General features: G+C 37.9%; 1 protein-coding gene across 2 annotated transcripts in view; it reads left to right on the forward strand.

Moving 5' to 3' along the window:
- Positions 1–4,001: 4,001 nt before the first annotated feature.
- Positions 4,002–17,502, forward strand: part of LOC149538660 (paramyosin-like protein) — a 263,507-nt gene continuing 250,006 nt past the window's right edge. For both annotated transcript variants that reach the window (XR_016356086.1, XM_089799989.1), the window contains exon 1: positions 4,002–4,235. Coding sequence is in view for 1 of the 2 variants with exons in the window: in XM_089799989.1 (XP_089656115.1) it covers positions 4,015–4,235 (221 nt within the window). In the remaining variant the exon portion in view is untranslated. The remainder of the gene's footprint in view (positions 4,236–17,502) is intronic.

Consider the following 17,502-nt stretch of genomic DNA (forward strand, 5'->3'; position numbering starts at 1 on the left):
AGGAAAAATCAAGGAGGCCAAAAAGCCAGATCCATCTTATGGACATGCAAAGAGCAATATCTCATATAATCCAATAAGTGAATCAATAAAATACAAAGAGGTGAATCCTTATAAAGGAATCATGAAACTCGAACAGGGAAACTAAAGCCTAAGAAAGCTAGGGTTGCACAATATAATTAATAAAATATTAATTATATGCACCTACAAGATAGCTTAAGAAAACTAGAGTAATAGGCAACTTAATTAATTAAATCAAAGTGATTTAATTAATAAGTTAGAACAAATAATTACTCTAACAAAATTGAGTCAACAAAAGTAAATTGCGCGCGTGAAATCTTTTAAAAAGGAGGGAATAAGAACATTTTCACTTTAGAGTGTTCAAGATTGAATGAAGTTCATTTTAAGCACCAAAGTTGAAGTGTGTTGATTTGCAATGTTCTTTAATACCAAAAATCAAATGTTCATCGCATTCATTCTTTTTAACCTTTAGCATCCAAGATTGTGTTGATCATGCATTCCAATGAAAATGTTATATTTTAATCCATGGCATTCAAGATTTAATTTTAGCAACATACATTCAAAGACAAGTGTTTAAACATTTAAGTTTATTTTCCAAAAGCATTAAACCATGTAAGGAAAACCTGCAAGAAACATGGTTAGTGGTTTCATAGAAGTCTTCAACCGACAAGGTATGAATTAGCAAATATCCCTGCAAAACCACAAGTTAGGGTATCGAAATAAAAGTGAAATAACCCTGCAATGAAAATATTAATAACAACGTTTGGTTGTTGATAGCAAAAAATGTATCTAAAATGCTACAAAATATGATAAAACCAACACCATCATGACGGGCTTAAAACCAACTTTCCAATGATGTTTCATTTTCTAAAAATGGAGTTTGGATGCTCAAGTTACGAGTAAAACATCGAATGTTACTTCTTAAGACTTAGAAAGGTATGTAGAAATGATGTCGTGCTGACATCACCAAAGTGCACATCTTGTAGCTGTGGTGACTAGGAACGACGTTGTGGTGGCCGATAGTTGGGTCTGGAAGGTGCCTGCAATAAAATTAAAAAATTTTGGGGGCCAAAATTCATGCCACTCCAAAAAGACAGGCACGTATTTTACACTTTTTTTGAATTTTTGAATTTTTTTTTTAATATAAAAATATTAAAGAAAATTTGAGGAAGAGAGAAGGTGAGATTTTTTTTATTTTTTTATTTTTTATTTTTAATAAAAAAAATGAAAATAAATAAATAAATTTCACCTTGTGATTGTGGGTGGTCCCATCGGGCGTGCCAAAATGTAGAGTTGTAAAACTAGTGCTTAAAGAAATATAATGAAGAATCAAAACATTCAAAACAATAGATTTAACTCACATATATGATTAGACAAAAGAGAATTAAAATACCAAAGTAGCCTAAGAACGTGCAAACCTCTTAAACCAAGCAATTTTCCTTTTGATGCATAGATGTGTCCGTAAGATGTGATGTGTGCTTAATGACGTTGCTCAATCTTCAATGGAGGATATGATTCAAAATGGATTTTCTATTATGATGGTATTTTGATAGTCCTTAGTCTTTCAAAATAGCATTATAACATTAGCATAGAAGTGGATGATATTTGTGAAGGGAGAGGGTTTCATTTATAGGCCAAGGGGTAGTGAGATGGAGGGTTAGGATGCAAGGAAGGGGAATTGGTTAAGGAGGGCTAGGATGTAAGGAGAAGAGAGCACATGGATTGTGCTTCTTCAAAGCTCTAGCCTTGTGACAAGTGTCACAAAAGAATTGGATAGGGAAGATGGTCAAGATAGGTGGTTAGAGGAAGTTATGAGGGAAGAAAAGTGAGGGATGAGTATGGAAAATAGGTATAAAAAGTCTTTAAAGAGCCTTTAAGGCTCTTGAATAGGAATGCAAGACTTTACGGGTGAAACTTTGACTTTGGTTTGGTTTAAGACTTTCTTAACCCTTGGATAAAGTTGTGCACATGCTTAAAGAAGGGATTAGACTTAGCTTAGAATGAGATTAAGAGACAAGTGGTTTGGGTAGGTCAAGTCTTTATTTGAATATATTAAAAGAGAATGTTAAGTCTTTGTTTGAATATTAAAATGGTTGGTGGGTGGAAGTTTTGACTTTAAAATGGAGGATGAAGTCTTTGTTTGTATATTAAAATGGGAGGTGGCTGGAAGTCTTGACTTTGGCTTGGGTTAGGAATTCTTAATCTAGGATTAAAGTTGTGCACATGGTTAGAGTGAAGATTAGGCTTGGATTAGAGGGGGATTAGGGGGCAAGTGGCTTAGATTTGATGTGATGGGTTAGTTAGGTGGCTAAGTGAGGTTAGTATGTGTGAATGGGTTGGATTAGGGGTTAGGATAGGGTTTAGGGAGGATTTTAGGATTTTAGATATTTTATTAAATGATATATTTAATAAAATGAGGATATAGAATTAAATTGAATAGATTTGAGGATTTATTCAATTTAATAGAGGAATAGGGATTTAATTGATAAATTGATTTTGGGTGATCTTTTAATTTTATCAATTAGACTATAGTTAATTAAATTAACTAATTAACTAGGGGATGACAATAGATTAATTAAATATTAAATACTTAATTAATGATGCCTTAGGAGATGACTAAATAGGATTACTTAAGTGATGTAATCAGATTTAGGTGTCTACAAAGGTGAGTTACTTTTCCTCTGTCCATCAAAATTTCTATTGTATTGCATCATGTATCGTACAACTCAACTATTATTTTTAATGTAAATTGACTATGTTTAATTTATTCTAGTCTACAAAATATTCAGCTTTCTAAATTTAACCCTTCTATTGTGTTCATGATTTTTTATAATGTGTGCAACATTTTAACATGTAGCTTGCAATCTTATGTGAAGGCACGAGTAATTCTTGTGCTAAACATTAGCATGGGTGATATTATATAAATTAATTTTTTAATTCTAGCCTTTAAGGTATACCTATGCTCATTTTTTTAAAAATTGGGTATAATACTTTAGAATCTTGTTGACTACTATATCTCTAATGATATTATGTATGAATAACTTTTACAACTTACAAAGTTTAGAATCTATAGAATAGTGCACATGAAAGTTTTAATTAACCTAGGTCCAAGACTCTAGGTAACAAAAGAAACACATGAACCACAATATTTGTTCTAATGTTGCACATTCAAGATGTCTTGTTTATGTGTATCCTCCAATCATTGCATTTCATGAGATAAAATCTCTTTGAGGCATTTGGTCAAACCATTCATGTACCCTGTATTCCATAAGGGCTCATTTGGTTGCGGGAATAGGAATAGGGGGATAGGAATAACTATTCTGGAATAGAAAATGGGGATACATATTCCTATTCTCTGTTTGGTTCAGCGGAAATTTGATGGGGAATTCATAGACCCTAAAATTTATGTTTTCTAAAAATAAAAAAAATTGGAATAGGAATACGTATTCCAATTCCACCTACTTAGGTGGAATTGCAAAACCTCATTTTTGGGTCAAAATTGGAATACATATTCCTATTTTATTTCGTATTCCAATTTCGATTTGGTGCATCCAAATGAAGAATTCAAAAATTTAAGAATTTACATATGCTTATTTCGCTTGTATTCCCACAGTCCCTAAGATAATGTCTCTTTGAGACAATTTAAATAATATTATCATGTTAGTAGCTAGCTTTTTAAAACTTTCTCTTACACCCACACTTTAGGCAGGGACTTGAGCTGCGCGCAACCCTTGTTATTGAATATGAAGTACAAAACTTTGATACTATTGAATATAAACCAATTTAAATTTTATACATGATAATAATTATTATATAATAAAATTCTAATATTAAAACTAATCTTATTAAATTAAAAATTAATAAAATAAATTAACCGGTGCATTGAAAAGAACACCAAAACCTTCTAATTCATTAATTTTCCATAAAATTTGAATTAAAACTTTAGAGACAGTATAATACCTAGGGAAAAGCCTTTCGTGATGTGTATGCGGGAACATGGGGGTGACAGAGGAAGCAGGAGATGAGGAGAATGTGTTGCAGAAAATAGTGGATGCTCTGTTAGAGGGAGGATATTTCCGGGCAAGGATTTCTTCGCTTTCCTCTTTCGATAAATTGACAGGGGGTCTGGCCTGGTGCATTATCGCTTCCAATGCTGACATTCACATTCCGTACGATCTCCTCTTCTACAATGACGAAGCTACTCTTGGAGAAAAGTTGTACGACCAGCCTTCCAACCCCTGTTTTTAATACTTTCATGTTCTATGGATTAAATATAACCTGGAAATTGAGGGATATAATCAATGCCTAGTAAAGGGATTGGTTTTACATTCTCAATAATGACGCGACCAACCAATTGAAAGTAAACGCTTCACCTGCTCATATAAGTAGATTTATTCAGAAGCCAGGAAATCAACTTAGTCTATGAGATGAAGCCCATAAGGAATCTGGCTTTCCATTTGCCTTATATTTCGGCTAAGTAGGTCTAAAATTTTACCTCACTTTGGATTCAAATCTCTGACCTCAACTGTAAACTACAAACGCCGTCATCATCAAATCCATTGTGATTGTACACAATCACAGTCATAAATACGGGTGCCTATGCAGCACTGCCTTCAAATTAGGAAATGGGGATTTGGCTACATCTAGAGGTTTTCAAAGATAATGAAATGAATACGTAATTTCTTGAAAAATGAAACACTTCCATACTGAAACACGGGAAACCTGATTTCAGGAAGATTGAAACACACTCATACGGAACCAGAAAAATACAAACTTAAAAAATACAGTTCGGTCTGCCGCAGCTATGAGCAAGTCCAAACCTAATTTCTTGAAAATTGAAACATCTACATACTGAAACAGTGAAAAGTTGATCTCTTGAAGATTAATTCACATACTGAACCAAAAAATTGCAAACTTGAAGAATAAATACATCACAGAATGATCAATTTACTCTGCTGCAGCTACGAGCAAGTCTATTGTAATGTCCCCATTTTGGAGGAGTTAATTATTTATAAAGTTATCAATAAAAAAATATATTACAAGGTAACTTTATATTTAATTAAGTGATATATCTTATAAAGTCATTAAATAAAATAATGTTCTAGAGGTTGCTGGAAGGAGCAAAGAAATAATTTAAAAAAAAGAAGCCACCTATCGAGGAAAAAAGAATAAATAGGCATTGAGGGCTCATTGCCTATCATCGAGATTTATTATTGATTTTTGCTGATGTGCATTGTGGAGCCTAGGGTTTCTGCAAGTAGTCACAATTGGCCATTGAGAACGAAAACTCTCAATTGGTACGCAATTTTGAGGGTGTGAAAGATCACCTGAATTATTGCAGCTGTGTGAAGTATACTTTAGTCCTTTCACTTGTGCTTAATTGCTGGTTTGGAGTTTCAAGTGGAGTTGCACTTTCACCATATCATCTTCAGCAGTCAGTCTCCAGTATCTGATCAATCCAGGTTCTTCATTTCAGTTTGTAGTTGTAACATGTTCTCAATTGTATACGACCAGTTAGGGTTTGTCTGTAATGTGCCATGTCATAATGTTTTGGTGCTGAGAATTGCCATATCATTTGTAAAAACATTTAGTTTTCATTGAATGAATACATTGCAACTATTATTTCCTTATTTCAGCAATATACTTTAACAGTGTATTAAATTTAGGATTTTGTTTAGTGGCCTATTGGAAAGGGTCATTACAGTGGTATTAGAGCAGGTTTCCTGCCAGCCTGATAGGGTTTATCTAGCCAATTTACACAAGGAACCAGCATAACTAAGAATAGGGCTGAGAGACGTTCTCAAAACCCATCCAGAAGTGTGCGAGATGATGAGACTTTACAGCATTAGGAGAGGCTTCTACAGTCAATAGAGGCAAGTACACAGGCAATGATGGTTATGATGTAACATTTGATTGGAGAAATAAGGAGAAATAATCATGATACTGACCAGGATGACAGGAGCATAGTAGGATCACAACATAGGACACGGTTTGGAACAGCTGACAGACCCACACGTCCTACATTCAGGGAAGAAACTCCAACACGCACACCTGATGCTATGGTAACAGATATTGTAGATGAACTTCGACAAGCAAGGAATGAGCGGGATTCGTAGCCAACATATGTACAGGATGGGTAGACATTTGACAGGTACTTGAACTATAGAGTTGCTAGGCAGAAGCAGGCAGATAAACACAGTGAGTTGCAACAGGTCACCAACAAGTTGGTATTACCCACATTTGATGGTAGTGGAAAAATGACTGCTCGTGCTTGGATTCATAAGGTGGATACTTTCCTATCTCTGAAGACTATGACAGAATTTGAAGTGCTCAAATATGCCACTTTACACTTAGATGGGGCAGCATATGATTGGTGGACACATGGCATGATCACATTGCAACACAATTAGATAATCACTTATTAGGAATTTGTGGATAGATTGATAGAAAGGTTTGATAAAAAAAATCTTGAAGTTTATTTCCAGGAGTTAGCCCAATTGAGACAGTCAGGAAGCTTAGAACAATTTATCAATGACTTTCAGAATCTTGCAGTGATGGTGCTTGACATTTTAGAATGGAGGCTAGTCATTTTATTCACAGAGGGATTAATTGAACTACTCAAGGGGTGGGTAAAGGCTTTTGATCCCCCTACATTACAGGAAGCCATGAAGAAAGCCCGCAATATGGAACTTGCTGCTCCAGCAAACCGGTTTAGTTCAAAGGTTTCTTCATCATTTAGAGATAACAAAAGGGAATTCAGCAAGGGTAAAGAGAAGGTTAATGACTCAAAAGGCAAGTCAGCTGTACCCTTGGATAAAGAAACACTTAATGACCTACGTAGGAAGAAGCTATGCTTCTTTTGCAAAGGTCCCTATGAGTTTGGTCATGATTGTCCTATGAGGCCTAAGGGGAAGGCTAACTGGGCGATGTGGGCTTATTACGAGGGTTCAGATTCAGATAGCTCAGAGCACCATGATGAGGATCCTAATGGGGTAGAGGGTGAACAGGAGATAGATAGTGCTGAGAAAAAAGAGGCTCCAGAGCTACATTTGCAAGAGGCACGTCTGTCTAGTATTCAAAGAGAGGGATCTTTTAGATTCCGGCGAGTCCTGGCAGGGTAGAAGGTTATGACTCTATTGGATACAGGTGCCACACATAATTTCATTGATGCACGATTTGTGGAGAGGCGTGGACTCATTATTGAGGAGTTTGAAGGATTGAGAGTCAAGGTAGCTGATGGATATACTCTTCACTGTGATAGGATGGTGCGAGATCTACCTTTGCGCCTGAACAACTATGAGTTCAAGGCGGACTATCATGTGGTCAACATGGGTGACATGGACATAGTACTTGGGATGCAGTGGCTACATTCTTTGAAGGAGGTTATTCTAAGACTAGAGGATACGGTTCGGGGTGGATGGCAGGACTCATGTGCCGAAGGCTATTCGTAATGGTGATGTCAGGACTGTCTCACTTAGACGGATGGAGAGATTAGCCAGGCATAATAATATAGAGTGGGCGACAATATGTGCCTTGATGCCTACCCAGGAAGAGCAGCATAAGACTGAATATCATCCAGATATTCAGAAATTGAGAATCAAGTATGAGAAGGTTTTTAGCAAAATTCCACTAGGCAGGCCACCAGACAGAGGCATTAAGCACATTATCGAGCTGGAGGAAGGCGCTAAGCCTGTCATGATCACACCATACTGGCACCCAAAACGACTCAAAGATGAGATCGAGAGGACCATCAAGGAGTTGCTAGCAATGGGACACATCAGACCAAGTAAGTCACCTTTTGCATCTTCTGTTGTTTTGGTAAAAAAGAAGGATGGTACTCTACGAATGTGTATTGATTACAGGGTGCTGAATAAGAGAACTATAAATAATAGGTATTCCATTCCACGCATCGATGAGTTGATAGACGAATTGCATGGGGCTTGTTATTTCACAAAAAATGATATGAGATCAGGCTATCACCAGATTAGAGTTCGAGAGCAGGATATTGAGAAAACTGCTTTCAGGTGTCATTGTGGGCACTTTGAGTTTGTAGTCATGCCTCTTGGTTCGACTAATGCACTTGCCACTTTTCAGTCCACTATGAACAAGGTCTTCCACCATTAGTTGAGAAAATTTGTGTTGGTGTTCTTTGATGATATTTTGATCTATAGTAGGACATGGTAGGAACATTTAGAGCACTTGGAGATAGTATTGAGCATTTTACAGAGGTAGTCCTTGTATGCCAAGGAGTCCAAATGTGATTTGGGGATGACAGAATTGTTGTATCTTGGACACATCATTAGTGCGGAAGGAGTGCGAATGGATCCTGAAAAGATCTGTGCTATTGTTGATTGGCCACCACTAGAGAACCTTACACAGTTAAGAGGGTTCCTTGGTCTATGTGGATTCTATCGCAGGTTTGTCAGTGGCTACTCACGACATGCAGCGCCCATGATAGATTTGCTGAAGAAAGGGGCATTTGTGTGGACTCGGGAGGCACATGAGTGTTTTATGCGGTTCAAGGAAATAGTGACTACATGCCCAGTATTAGCATTGCCTGATTTCACGAAGCCATTTGAGCTTCAATGTGATGCTTCTGGAGAGGGAGTTCGTGCTGTACTCATGCAGGACAAGCATCCTATAGCTTATGAGAGTAGGAAACTCAAAGGGCCTGAAAGATCATTCAGCATATATGATAAGGAGATGTTGGCCATCATGCATGCCTTGGCCAAATTCAGACAGTATCTTGTGGGCAACAAATTTTGTATTAAAACTGATCATAATAGTTTGAGGCACTTTTTGGGACAACGGGATTTGAATGATCGTCAGCAGAAGTGGGTGAGTAAGTTACAGGCATATGATTTTGATATCACATATATTAAGGGGACACATAATATTGTTTTAGATGCTTTATCTCGTAGGCCACACCTTACTTCTATGATTCAGATATCAGAGGATTGGCGACACTTGATTGTAGCAGAATATGCCAAAGACACGTGGGCCTCTGCTATAGTGGAGGGAACAACAATCAACACCAGATACACTCTCATAGATGATTTGATCATTTACAAGAATAGGATTTACTTAGTCCCAGGATCGAAAGTGAAGCAGTTGATTTTGAGAGCATTCCATAATTCACCTACAGCAGGCCATCCTGGGTATTTCAAGACTTACAGGTTAGTACGGGAACGGTTCACTTGGAAGGGACTTAAGGCTGATGTTTTGCAGTATGTGCGTGAGTGTCATGTTTGCTAGCAAAACAAACAAGAGCACGCTTATCCAGCAGGGCTCCTATAGCCACTTCCTATTCCTGACAGGAAGTGGGAGTGCATCTCTATGGATTTTATTACGGGCTTGCCCAGGGCCTAGGGGCACGATTGTATCTATGTGGTGGTGGATAGGTTGACAAAATATGCTCACTTCTTCCCTATCGCTACTACATACTCAGCAACTCAGGTGGCAAAGGTCTTCTTCAAGGAGGTTTTCAGATTACATGGTTTGCCTCAGAGCATTGTGAGTGACAGGGACAGCCGCTTCATGAGTCACTTTTGTCCGGAGGTATTTTAGTTGTGTGGTACTGAGCTTACACCTAATACTAGTTATCACCCACAGACTGATGGTCAAACAGAGATTGTAAACAAATGAGTGGAAGGGTATTTGAGGAATTATGTGGCAGATCAACAGCGAGCTTGGGTCCGATGGATATATCTTTATGAGTATTGTTATAATACTACATACCATATGACTATACAAATGACACCCTTTATGGCACTTTACAGTTATGAGGCACCTAGTTTCTTAGATTTGTTGTTGGGAGACAGTCGGGTACCCTGTGCAGGTGAACTATTACAGGAAAGTAAGGATATAGTTGCTACTCTTAGAGACAACATTGCTAGAGCTCAGAACCAGCAAAAGCAGTATGCAGACAAGAAGAGGACTGAGCGTAGCTTTGAAGTAAATGATATGGTTTACCTCATGTTGCAGCCGTATAAGCAGTCCACTCTCAAGAAGAGTGGTGTAGAGAAACTCAAGCCACGCTATTATGGACCATTCAGGATCGTCAGGCGAGTTGGTGAGGTGGCTTATGAGTTGGAGCTTCTTGCAGATAGTAGAGTGCACAATGTGTTTCATGTATCACGCCTCAAAAAAGCGTTGGGTCAGAATGTGATGCCTTCTGCAGTATTACCTCCCTTGGATGATGAGGGAAAATTGATCTTAGTGCCAGAATCCATTCTGGATAGTAGAGAGAAGCAGCTTTGTAGGAGAGTAATCAGAGAGTATCTGGTTAAGTGGAAAGATTTACCTGTTGAAGATGCTACTTGGGAGGGAGAAGTGATTTTGTAGCATCCAGCATTAAGATTGCTTGAGGCCAAGCAATTTTAGGGGGGGGGGGGGACATATAAGCAGCTTTGTAGGAGAGTAATCAGAGAGTATCTGGTTAAGTGGAAAGATTTACCTGTTGAAGATGCTACTTGGGAGGGAGAAGTGATTTTGCAGCATCTAGCATTAAGATTGCTTGAGGCCAAGCAATTTTAGGGGGGGCGGACTTGATATGTCCCCGTTTTGGAGGAGTTAATTATTTATAAAGTTATCGATAAAAAAATATATTACAAGGTAACTTTATATTTAATTAAGTGATATATCTTATAAAGTCATTAAATAAAATAATGTTCTAGAGGTTGCTGGAAGGAGCAGAGAAATAATTAAAAAAAAAGAGGCCAACCTATCGAGGAAAAAAGAATAAATAGGCATTGAAGGCTCATTGCCTATCATCGAGATTTATTATTGATTTTTGCTGATGTGCGTTGTGGAGCCTAGGGTTTCTGCAAGTAGTCACAATTGGCCATTGAGAACAAAAACTCTCAATTGGTACGCAATTTTGAGGGTGTGAAAGAGCACCTGAATTATTGCATCTGTGGGAAGGATACTTCAGTCCTTTCACTTGTGCTTAATTGCTGGTTTGGTGTTGCAAGTAGAGTTGCACTTTCACCATATCATCTTCAGCAGTCAGTCTCCAGTATCTGATCAATCCAGGTTCTTCATTTCAGTTTGTAGTTGTAACAAGTTCTCAATTGTATACAGCCAGTTAGGGTTTGTCTGTAATGTGCCATGTCATAATGTTTTGGTGCTGAGAATTGCCATATCATTTGTAAAAACATTTGGTTTTCATTGAATGAATACATTGGCACTATTATTTCTTTATTTCAGCAATATACTTTAACAATGTATTAAATTTAGGATTTTGTTTAGTGGCCTATTGGAAAAGGTCATTACATCTATACAAACTTATTATTGCATGTCTTCAAAAATTTAATTGGCCATTTAAAAGAGGGCAGAAATCCCCTTTATAATCTCATTTGAACCATTTTCCAGGTGAATAGATCATATCTATAAGCGAGTTGCAAAACAACAAAGAGTACCATATGTACTGCTTGAATATTGTATTTTCTGCAGTGCGTGCATTTCAACATCTTTTACAGTTTTTCTAGATGAACATAAAAATTGGTTACATTTTGGATTTTCCTAGAGCCAATTCAAGTGGCTATTGAGAGTTCAGAGGGTCCAAGAATATCTGGGTGCTAGAGCTGCAAATTCTTAGAGAAGAATCTGGTGACACCGTCTTCAAGCAGCGTGGAAGTTTATGAGAATGCTCTATAGCATTTCCGTTATGTATATGGCTGTTCATGTTCAAAATGAATTGTAAGGGTCACAAGGCCCCTTTTGTTTAAAGTGATTTTTGTGTCTTGCCCATGTTAAGTTTTGAACCTCGAAAATAAAGATAAACAGTAATAAGGGAGAGAAAAATAGATACAAGAGACACATCAGATTATCCTGGAAAACCCTTCCACTTGAAGGAAAAAAACCCAGCCACACAAAATATCACTTTATTGATAATAAAATGTTCAAGTGGTACAATGTTATTTGCTTGATGCGATATTAATTGCAAATAAAGAGAGTCTTCATGTTGCAACCAAAGGTCTCTTGAATTTTCCAAAACATGACTCTTTGTATTTCCATATGCATGCCTCAACGCATGTCATATGACATATTATTTTATGATCATCATAAATCTCCTTTTCAGCTGAAGGTGACCATAGCGGTATTAATGCCTAGAGGTAAAGATCTCTATTGTAGCTACGATCTCCAACAGCACAGACTTATATCATATTGTAAGGAAATTGCCATGCCTTCATAATTAAGGTCTAAGCATTGCCCAAATGTCATTTTGTAATTTCCCTGTTATAAAACAAATAATAAATTAAAACTTTGTTTCCAAGCTAATTGATTTAGCATATCTCAGACTAATCTTTATTATAATTGTCTTCGTAGGAATTTGCCCTGTCTTCTGTCGGCACTTAGTTTCCCCCTTGACGGGGTATTTATGCCCGTGAGGTTGAGTTGTTTTGGTATGCAAGTGGATTTTATTTAATTTGTATTGCAAATTCTTGTTGGAGTTTTGCTTCTCTTGCCATTTTGGAATTGCAAGATCTTCCCTATTTGGCTCTGACAGTTTCGATGGGATTCAACCCTCACCCTATTCCGTTTCATTTCGTTCTCTGTATTACTTGTTCTGGATCAGGCACATCTAGAGCACCGTCTTCATCTGCAAACAAAAACAAAAAAAAAATTTTAAAAAAAAAAAAAAATATATATATATATACCGAATTAGATTCAATTCCCTATGTTGGCATCTATTTTGTATTTGGTATTACTATTTCAATTCGTGTTTGGATTTGGCATCATTGCAGTACACTACACTGTGAGACCTATTTGACATTCCCCAAAATTCTCCATAGGTCACCCAACTCTCCCACCACACGTATGGCCTAAGTCCACCATCCATATGCACATTCTCCTCCAATGTACTTTGCACATCCTTCATCTTCTTACCCCAACACACATCGTCTTCCTTCCTCTTCCTACGATATCCACGAGACTCTTTAGCTTTACACCACATTAGTGGGGCCATCACCAACCGTACACCTTAGGTAATTACATTGTATTAGTTTACACTGTACGACTGTCTAGTGCACATCGTACGACTGTCTAGCCCACACCGTACGGATTGTTTAGCCTACACCATACGTGCTATTTGCGTACCATACGAATTGTTGGAAGCCAATTCCTAGCAGCCCCGTGTCTCACACAAGTTCCTCCATTGTTCATAGGTCACCTTCCCATTGACAGTGGAACTTTATAGTGGTATCAAAGCGAGTGACCTTGCTAGCTTATGGAGGGTGAATGAAAGTTTATAGTTGGAAACGAAGGAGATCCCACATGGTAGAATGACAGATTCACAAGAACCCACTCCTAGTGAAGTCGTGGCATTACTGAGGGAGCTTTCAAGGAATCAGACATAGATTAACAACACTCAGTGGCTTATGGAAGAAACTTTACGGAAACTAGCCAAAAGTAAAATATTTGGCAAGCAAAATGGTCATTTTGACAATTCAGTTTCTAGAAAGGCAAATCGTCATCCAACACGCTTAGAACCTTCCATGCCGACATTTCCTCTATGAACAAAGGCACTGCACAGAGGAAGAGAACCAACCTTTAAGGAAGTTCAAGAGCAATTGAAAGAAGATTGGAAGAATGCAAACTTGAAAGGGGACATATCCTACGAAGATTACACAGAATTGAGAATGCGATATTTTGGGGGCAGAAACTAGGATATTTTAATGATGATCTCAAAAGGAAGTTGAGTAAAGTGAATCTGTCACCATCCGATAGAGTTGGATCAATATTTGGATAGGTATGGGTAATGAAGGCTGATACCTACTTCTAGCTCAACCTGATGCCAGAAGAGGAGGCAATTAAACTTGCAACACTCCACTTGGAGGGAGTGACACATGAATGGCATCATGGCACAGTTATGTTGGGACATGACCAAGTAAATATTATGCAGAATTTGTTGAAAGGTTGATAGATTGGTTTGATGGCAAAGAGCCAAAACTCAATTTTAAGGAACTGGCACAATTAAGGAAAACGAGATCAGTTGACCATTACACCAAGGAATTCCAGAAACTCTCTGTATTGGTTATAGTCATTTCCAAAAGAAGGTAGATAGTATTATTCATGGTTGGATTAGCAAAACCAGTGAAGGGTTGGGTTAAGAGTTTCAATCCCGCAACCCTTTTGGAAGCTATCAAAAAAGCGCAAAGTATGGCATCATCATTGACATCTTCCGCTCGAGGTCACTCCTACTCCAAACTGCCATTGGTTGTGAGGGACAAAGATAACATAACAAACGCTCACCAAAGAAGCCTTCATTGAACGAAGCTGCCAAACGAGAACTTCGAAGGAAATAATTATGCTTTAATTGTAAAGAGCCGTGGGAACTTGGACACAAATGCCTAGGTAAGGGAAAAATAAGTTACATTGAAGTCGTACCTAATGATGAAGATCATCAAGAAGATTTATTTGTAGAGGGTGGTCACCATCAAGAGGACTCCAAGGTGGTTAGCCTAAACCAAACGAAAAGATCACTATATTGGTACTACACGGAGGAACTATTGCCCTAGTTGGCAGCTTGAGGTGTATAGTATTTTAGGTACAGGGAACAATTCAAGGACAAAGGATCACTATGATGTTGGATAGTGGAGCCACTCTAAATTTTATGAACTCATCACTTGTTACCTACAGAGGCACACACAGTTTTCCAAGTCAAGTTTGTTGACGGAATGCTCTTACCATGCACGCACCTTGTTCCCCAACTTAGTATTGCCATGGCTGACCGTATGGTGATGAAGGATTTCTTTATAGAGGACCTCGATGATATGGAAGTCATCTTTGGCATATAGTGGATGAAACCATTACATGAATACACTCAGAGTTTCAAATGGATGGATTTCACTTTTGTTGTTGATGGAAAGAAGGGTGTTTTTAGAGGGATGGCAAATGAGGGACCGAAGCAAGTATCAACACATGGATGGAGTCCATCTTTCAGCATGATGATGTTGCGTGGGCTACACATTGCTTCGTTTTAACATAACCAATAAAAGAGCAACTAGTGTCCCATCAAGATGATGAGCTTTAGGCCATTTTGAATAAGCATAATAGGGTTTTTGCAGAGATTCCCCTTGGTATACATCCCCATCAAGGTTTTGAACATACCATCGAATTGGAAGTGGGTGCCAAACTAGTTATTACCATGCTGTACCGCCATCCCCAAAAATTCAAAGATGAGATTGAGAAAACAATTCATGAGCTGCTCAAAAAAGGATGGATCTACCCCAGTTACAGTCCCTTTGCATCATCAGTGGTCCTAGTAAAAAAGAAGGATGGAACAATATGCATGTGCATGGACTACTGTGTGTTGAACAAGAAGACGATTAAAAACAGATACCCGATTCCCAAGATCGATGAGTAGCTTGATGAGTTGCACGACATGGTTTTTTTCTCTAAATAGATCTCCACTTTGGATACCATCAGATCCGCATGCGGGAGGATGATGTGGAAAAGACAGCTTTCCATTGTCACTATAGACATTAAGAGTTCTTGGTCATGCCATTTAGATTAACGAATGCACCAGCTACATCTTAGTCTTGCATGAATCACATCTTCAACAAACAATTGCATAAGTTCTTGCTGGTATTTTTTGATGACATTATAAATTACAGTACAACATGGGAAGAACATTTAAAGCATTTGGATGAAGTCCTCAGAATCATGGAAGCACAGTCATTGTTCACCAAATAATCAAAGTGCGAATTCAGGATGACGTAGGTATTATACTTGGGACATATTGTCAATGAATATGGAGTATAGGTCCACTAGGAGAACATTCGAGCTATCCTTGATTGGCCTCTTCCAAAATCACCCATAGGAGGTTTGTAAAAGGTTTCTCTCAACTTAGTGCACCAGTAATAGATTTGACTAAGAAAGAATCATTCTAGTGAATTGAAAAGGCACACCACACTTTTGATAAGTCAAAAGAAGCAATTAGTACTTGCGCAGTTCTCGCTTTACCTGACTTTAGGTTACCTTTCATTGTGGAGTATGATGCTTTTGGAGAGGGCATTGACGCTATACTGATGTGGGAAAGGCACTCGATAGCCTATGAGAGGTTGAAAATTACACAGGGTGAATGCTTATATTTCATCTATGACAAAGAGATGTTGGCCATCGTGCACGCCCTGACCAAGTTTCGGCAATATTTGGTAGGTGCCAAGTTCATCGTCTATACTGATCATAATAGCTTGATATGTTTTTTTGAAACAAAGGGATCTGAACAAGAGACAACAAAAATGGGTAAGTAAGATTCAGGCTTTCAATTTAGACATTGAATATGTGAAGGGAAAGAATAATGTCGTAGTAAATGCTTAGTCAAGAAAACCCACCATCTGTTCATTATCTCGAATATTATTAGATTGTAAGGTGTACTTATTGGTGGAGTACTCTAAGAACACTTTTGAATGCATGATGGATGACAACATTCAGGACAACCAATACAACGTAGTCAATGACATCATCTACTACAAAGATAGAATATTTTTGGTACCTAAATGCATAATGAAGCATGAAGTTTTGAAGGAAATGCACTCCTCACCATTAGCTGGACAGTCGAGATTCCTCAAAACCTATAGGCAGATCAGAGAGAGATTTCCATGGAAGGGTCTTAAGAATGATGTCCTATAGTATGTGCAACATTCCAACAAAACAAATTTGAACACACCTTACTGGCTTGCTTGTTACAACCCCTTATCGATACCATAACAAAAATGGAATAGCATCTTGATGAATTTCATCATCAGACTTCTGAAGGTAAATGGAAGGGATTGCATTTTTGTGGTGGTTGATAGATTGACAAAGTACGCATACTTCCTCGCCATTTCCACCAGGTTTTAGGCCACCCAAGTAGCATATTTATTCTCTAAGGAAATCTTCCACCTATACGAATTGCCGCAAAACACTATCAATTATCGGGACAATTGTTTTCTCAACACCTAATGGATAGAATTATTTCAGCTGGTAGGAACAAAATTGTCGCCAAGTACCAATTATCATCTCTAGACCGATGGACAAACAAAGATTATGAATAAATGGTTCAAAAGATGCCTTCGCAATTATGTTTTAGCACAACAAAAGGCATGGGTTAAATGGCTACATCTCGGAAGTATTGTTATAACACTGCTTACCACATGTCCATTAGGATGGCACCTTTCAAGGACCTTTACGGATATGAACCCTTTTCATTTGTGGATACGGTTCTGGGTGATAGTTGCACCCCAAAGGCAAAGGATTGGCTGCAAGAAGAACAAGATATTTTGAGGGTTTTGAAGGAAAACCTCCAACAGGCACATTATCAACAAAAGATGTATACAAATAGACATTGAAGAGAGATAAGCTTTGAGGCTGGTGATTTAGTATATCTCCGTCTTCAACAACATAGGCATTCGTCTCTGAAGGTAATTGGCAAAGAAAAACTAAGGCCACGATTCTACGGTCTGTATTGCATAACGTGATGCATAGGTGAAGTTGCCT

Source organism: Cupressus sempervirens, chromosome 9 (genome assembly GCF_028749045.1).
Source record: "Cupressus sempervirens isolate cs-2001-9-10 chromosome 9, ASM2874904v1, whole genome shotgun sequence".
In the NCBI taxonomy this organism is placed as follows: domain Eukaryota; kingdom Viridiplantae; phylum Streptophyta; class Pinopsida; order Cupressales; family Cupressaceae; genus Cupressus; species Cupressus sempervirens.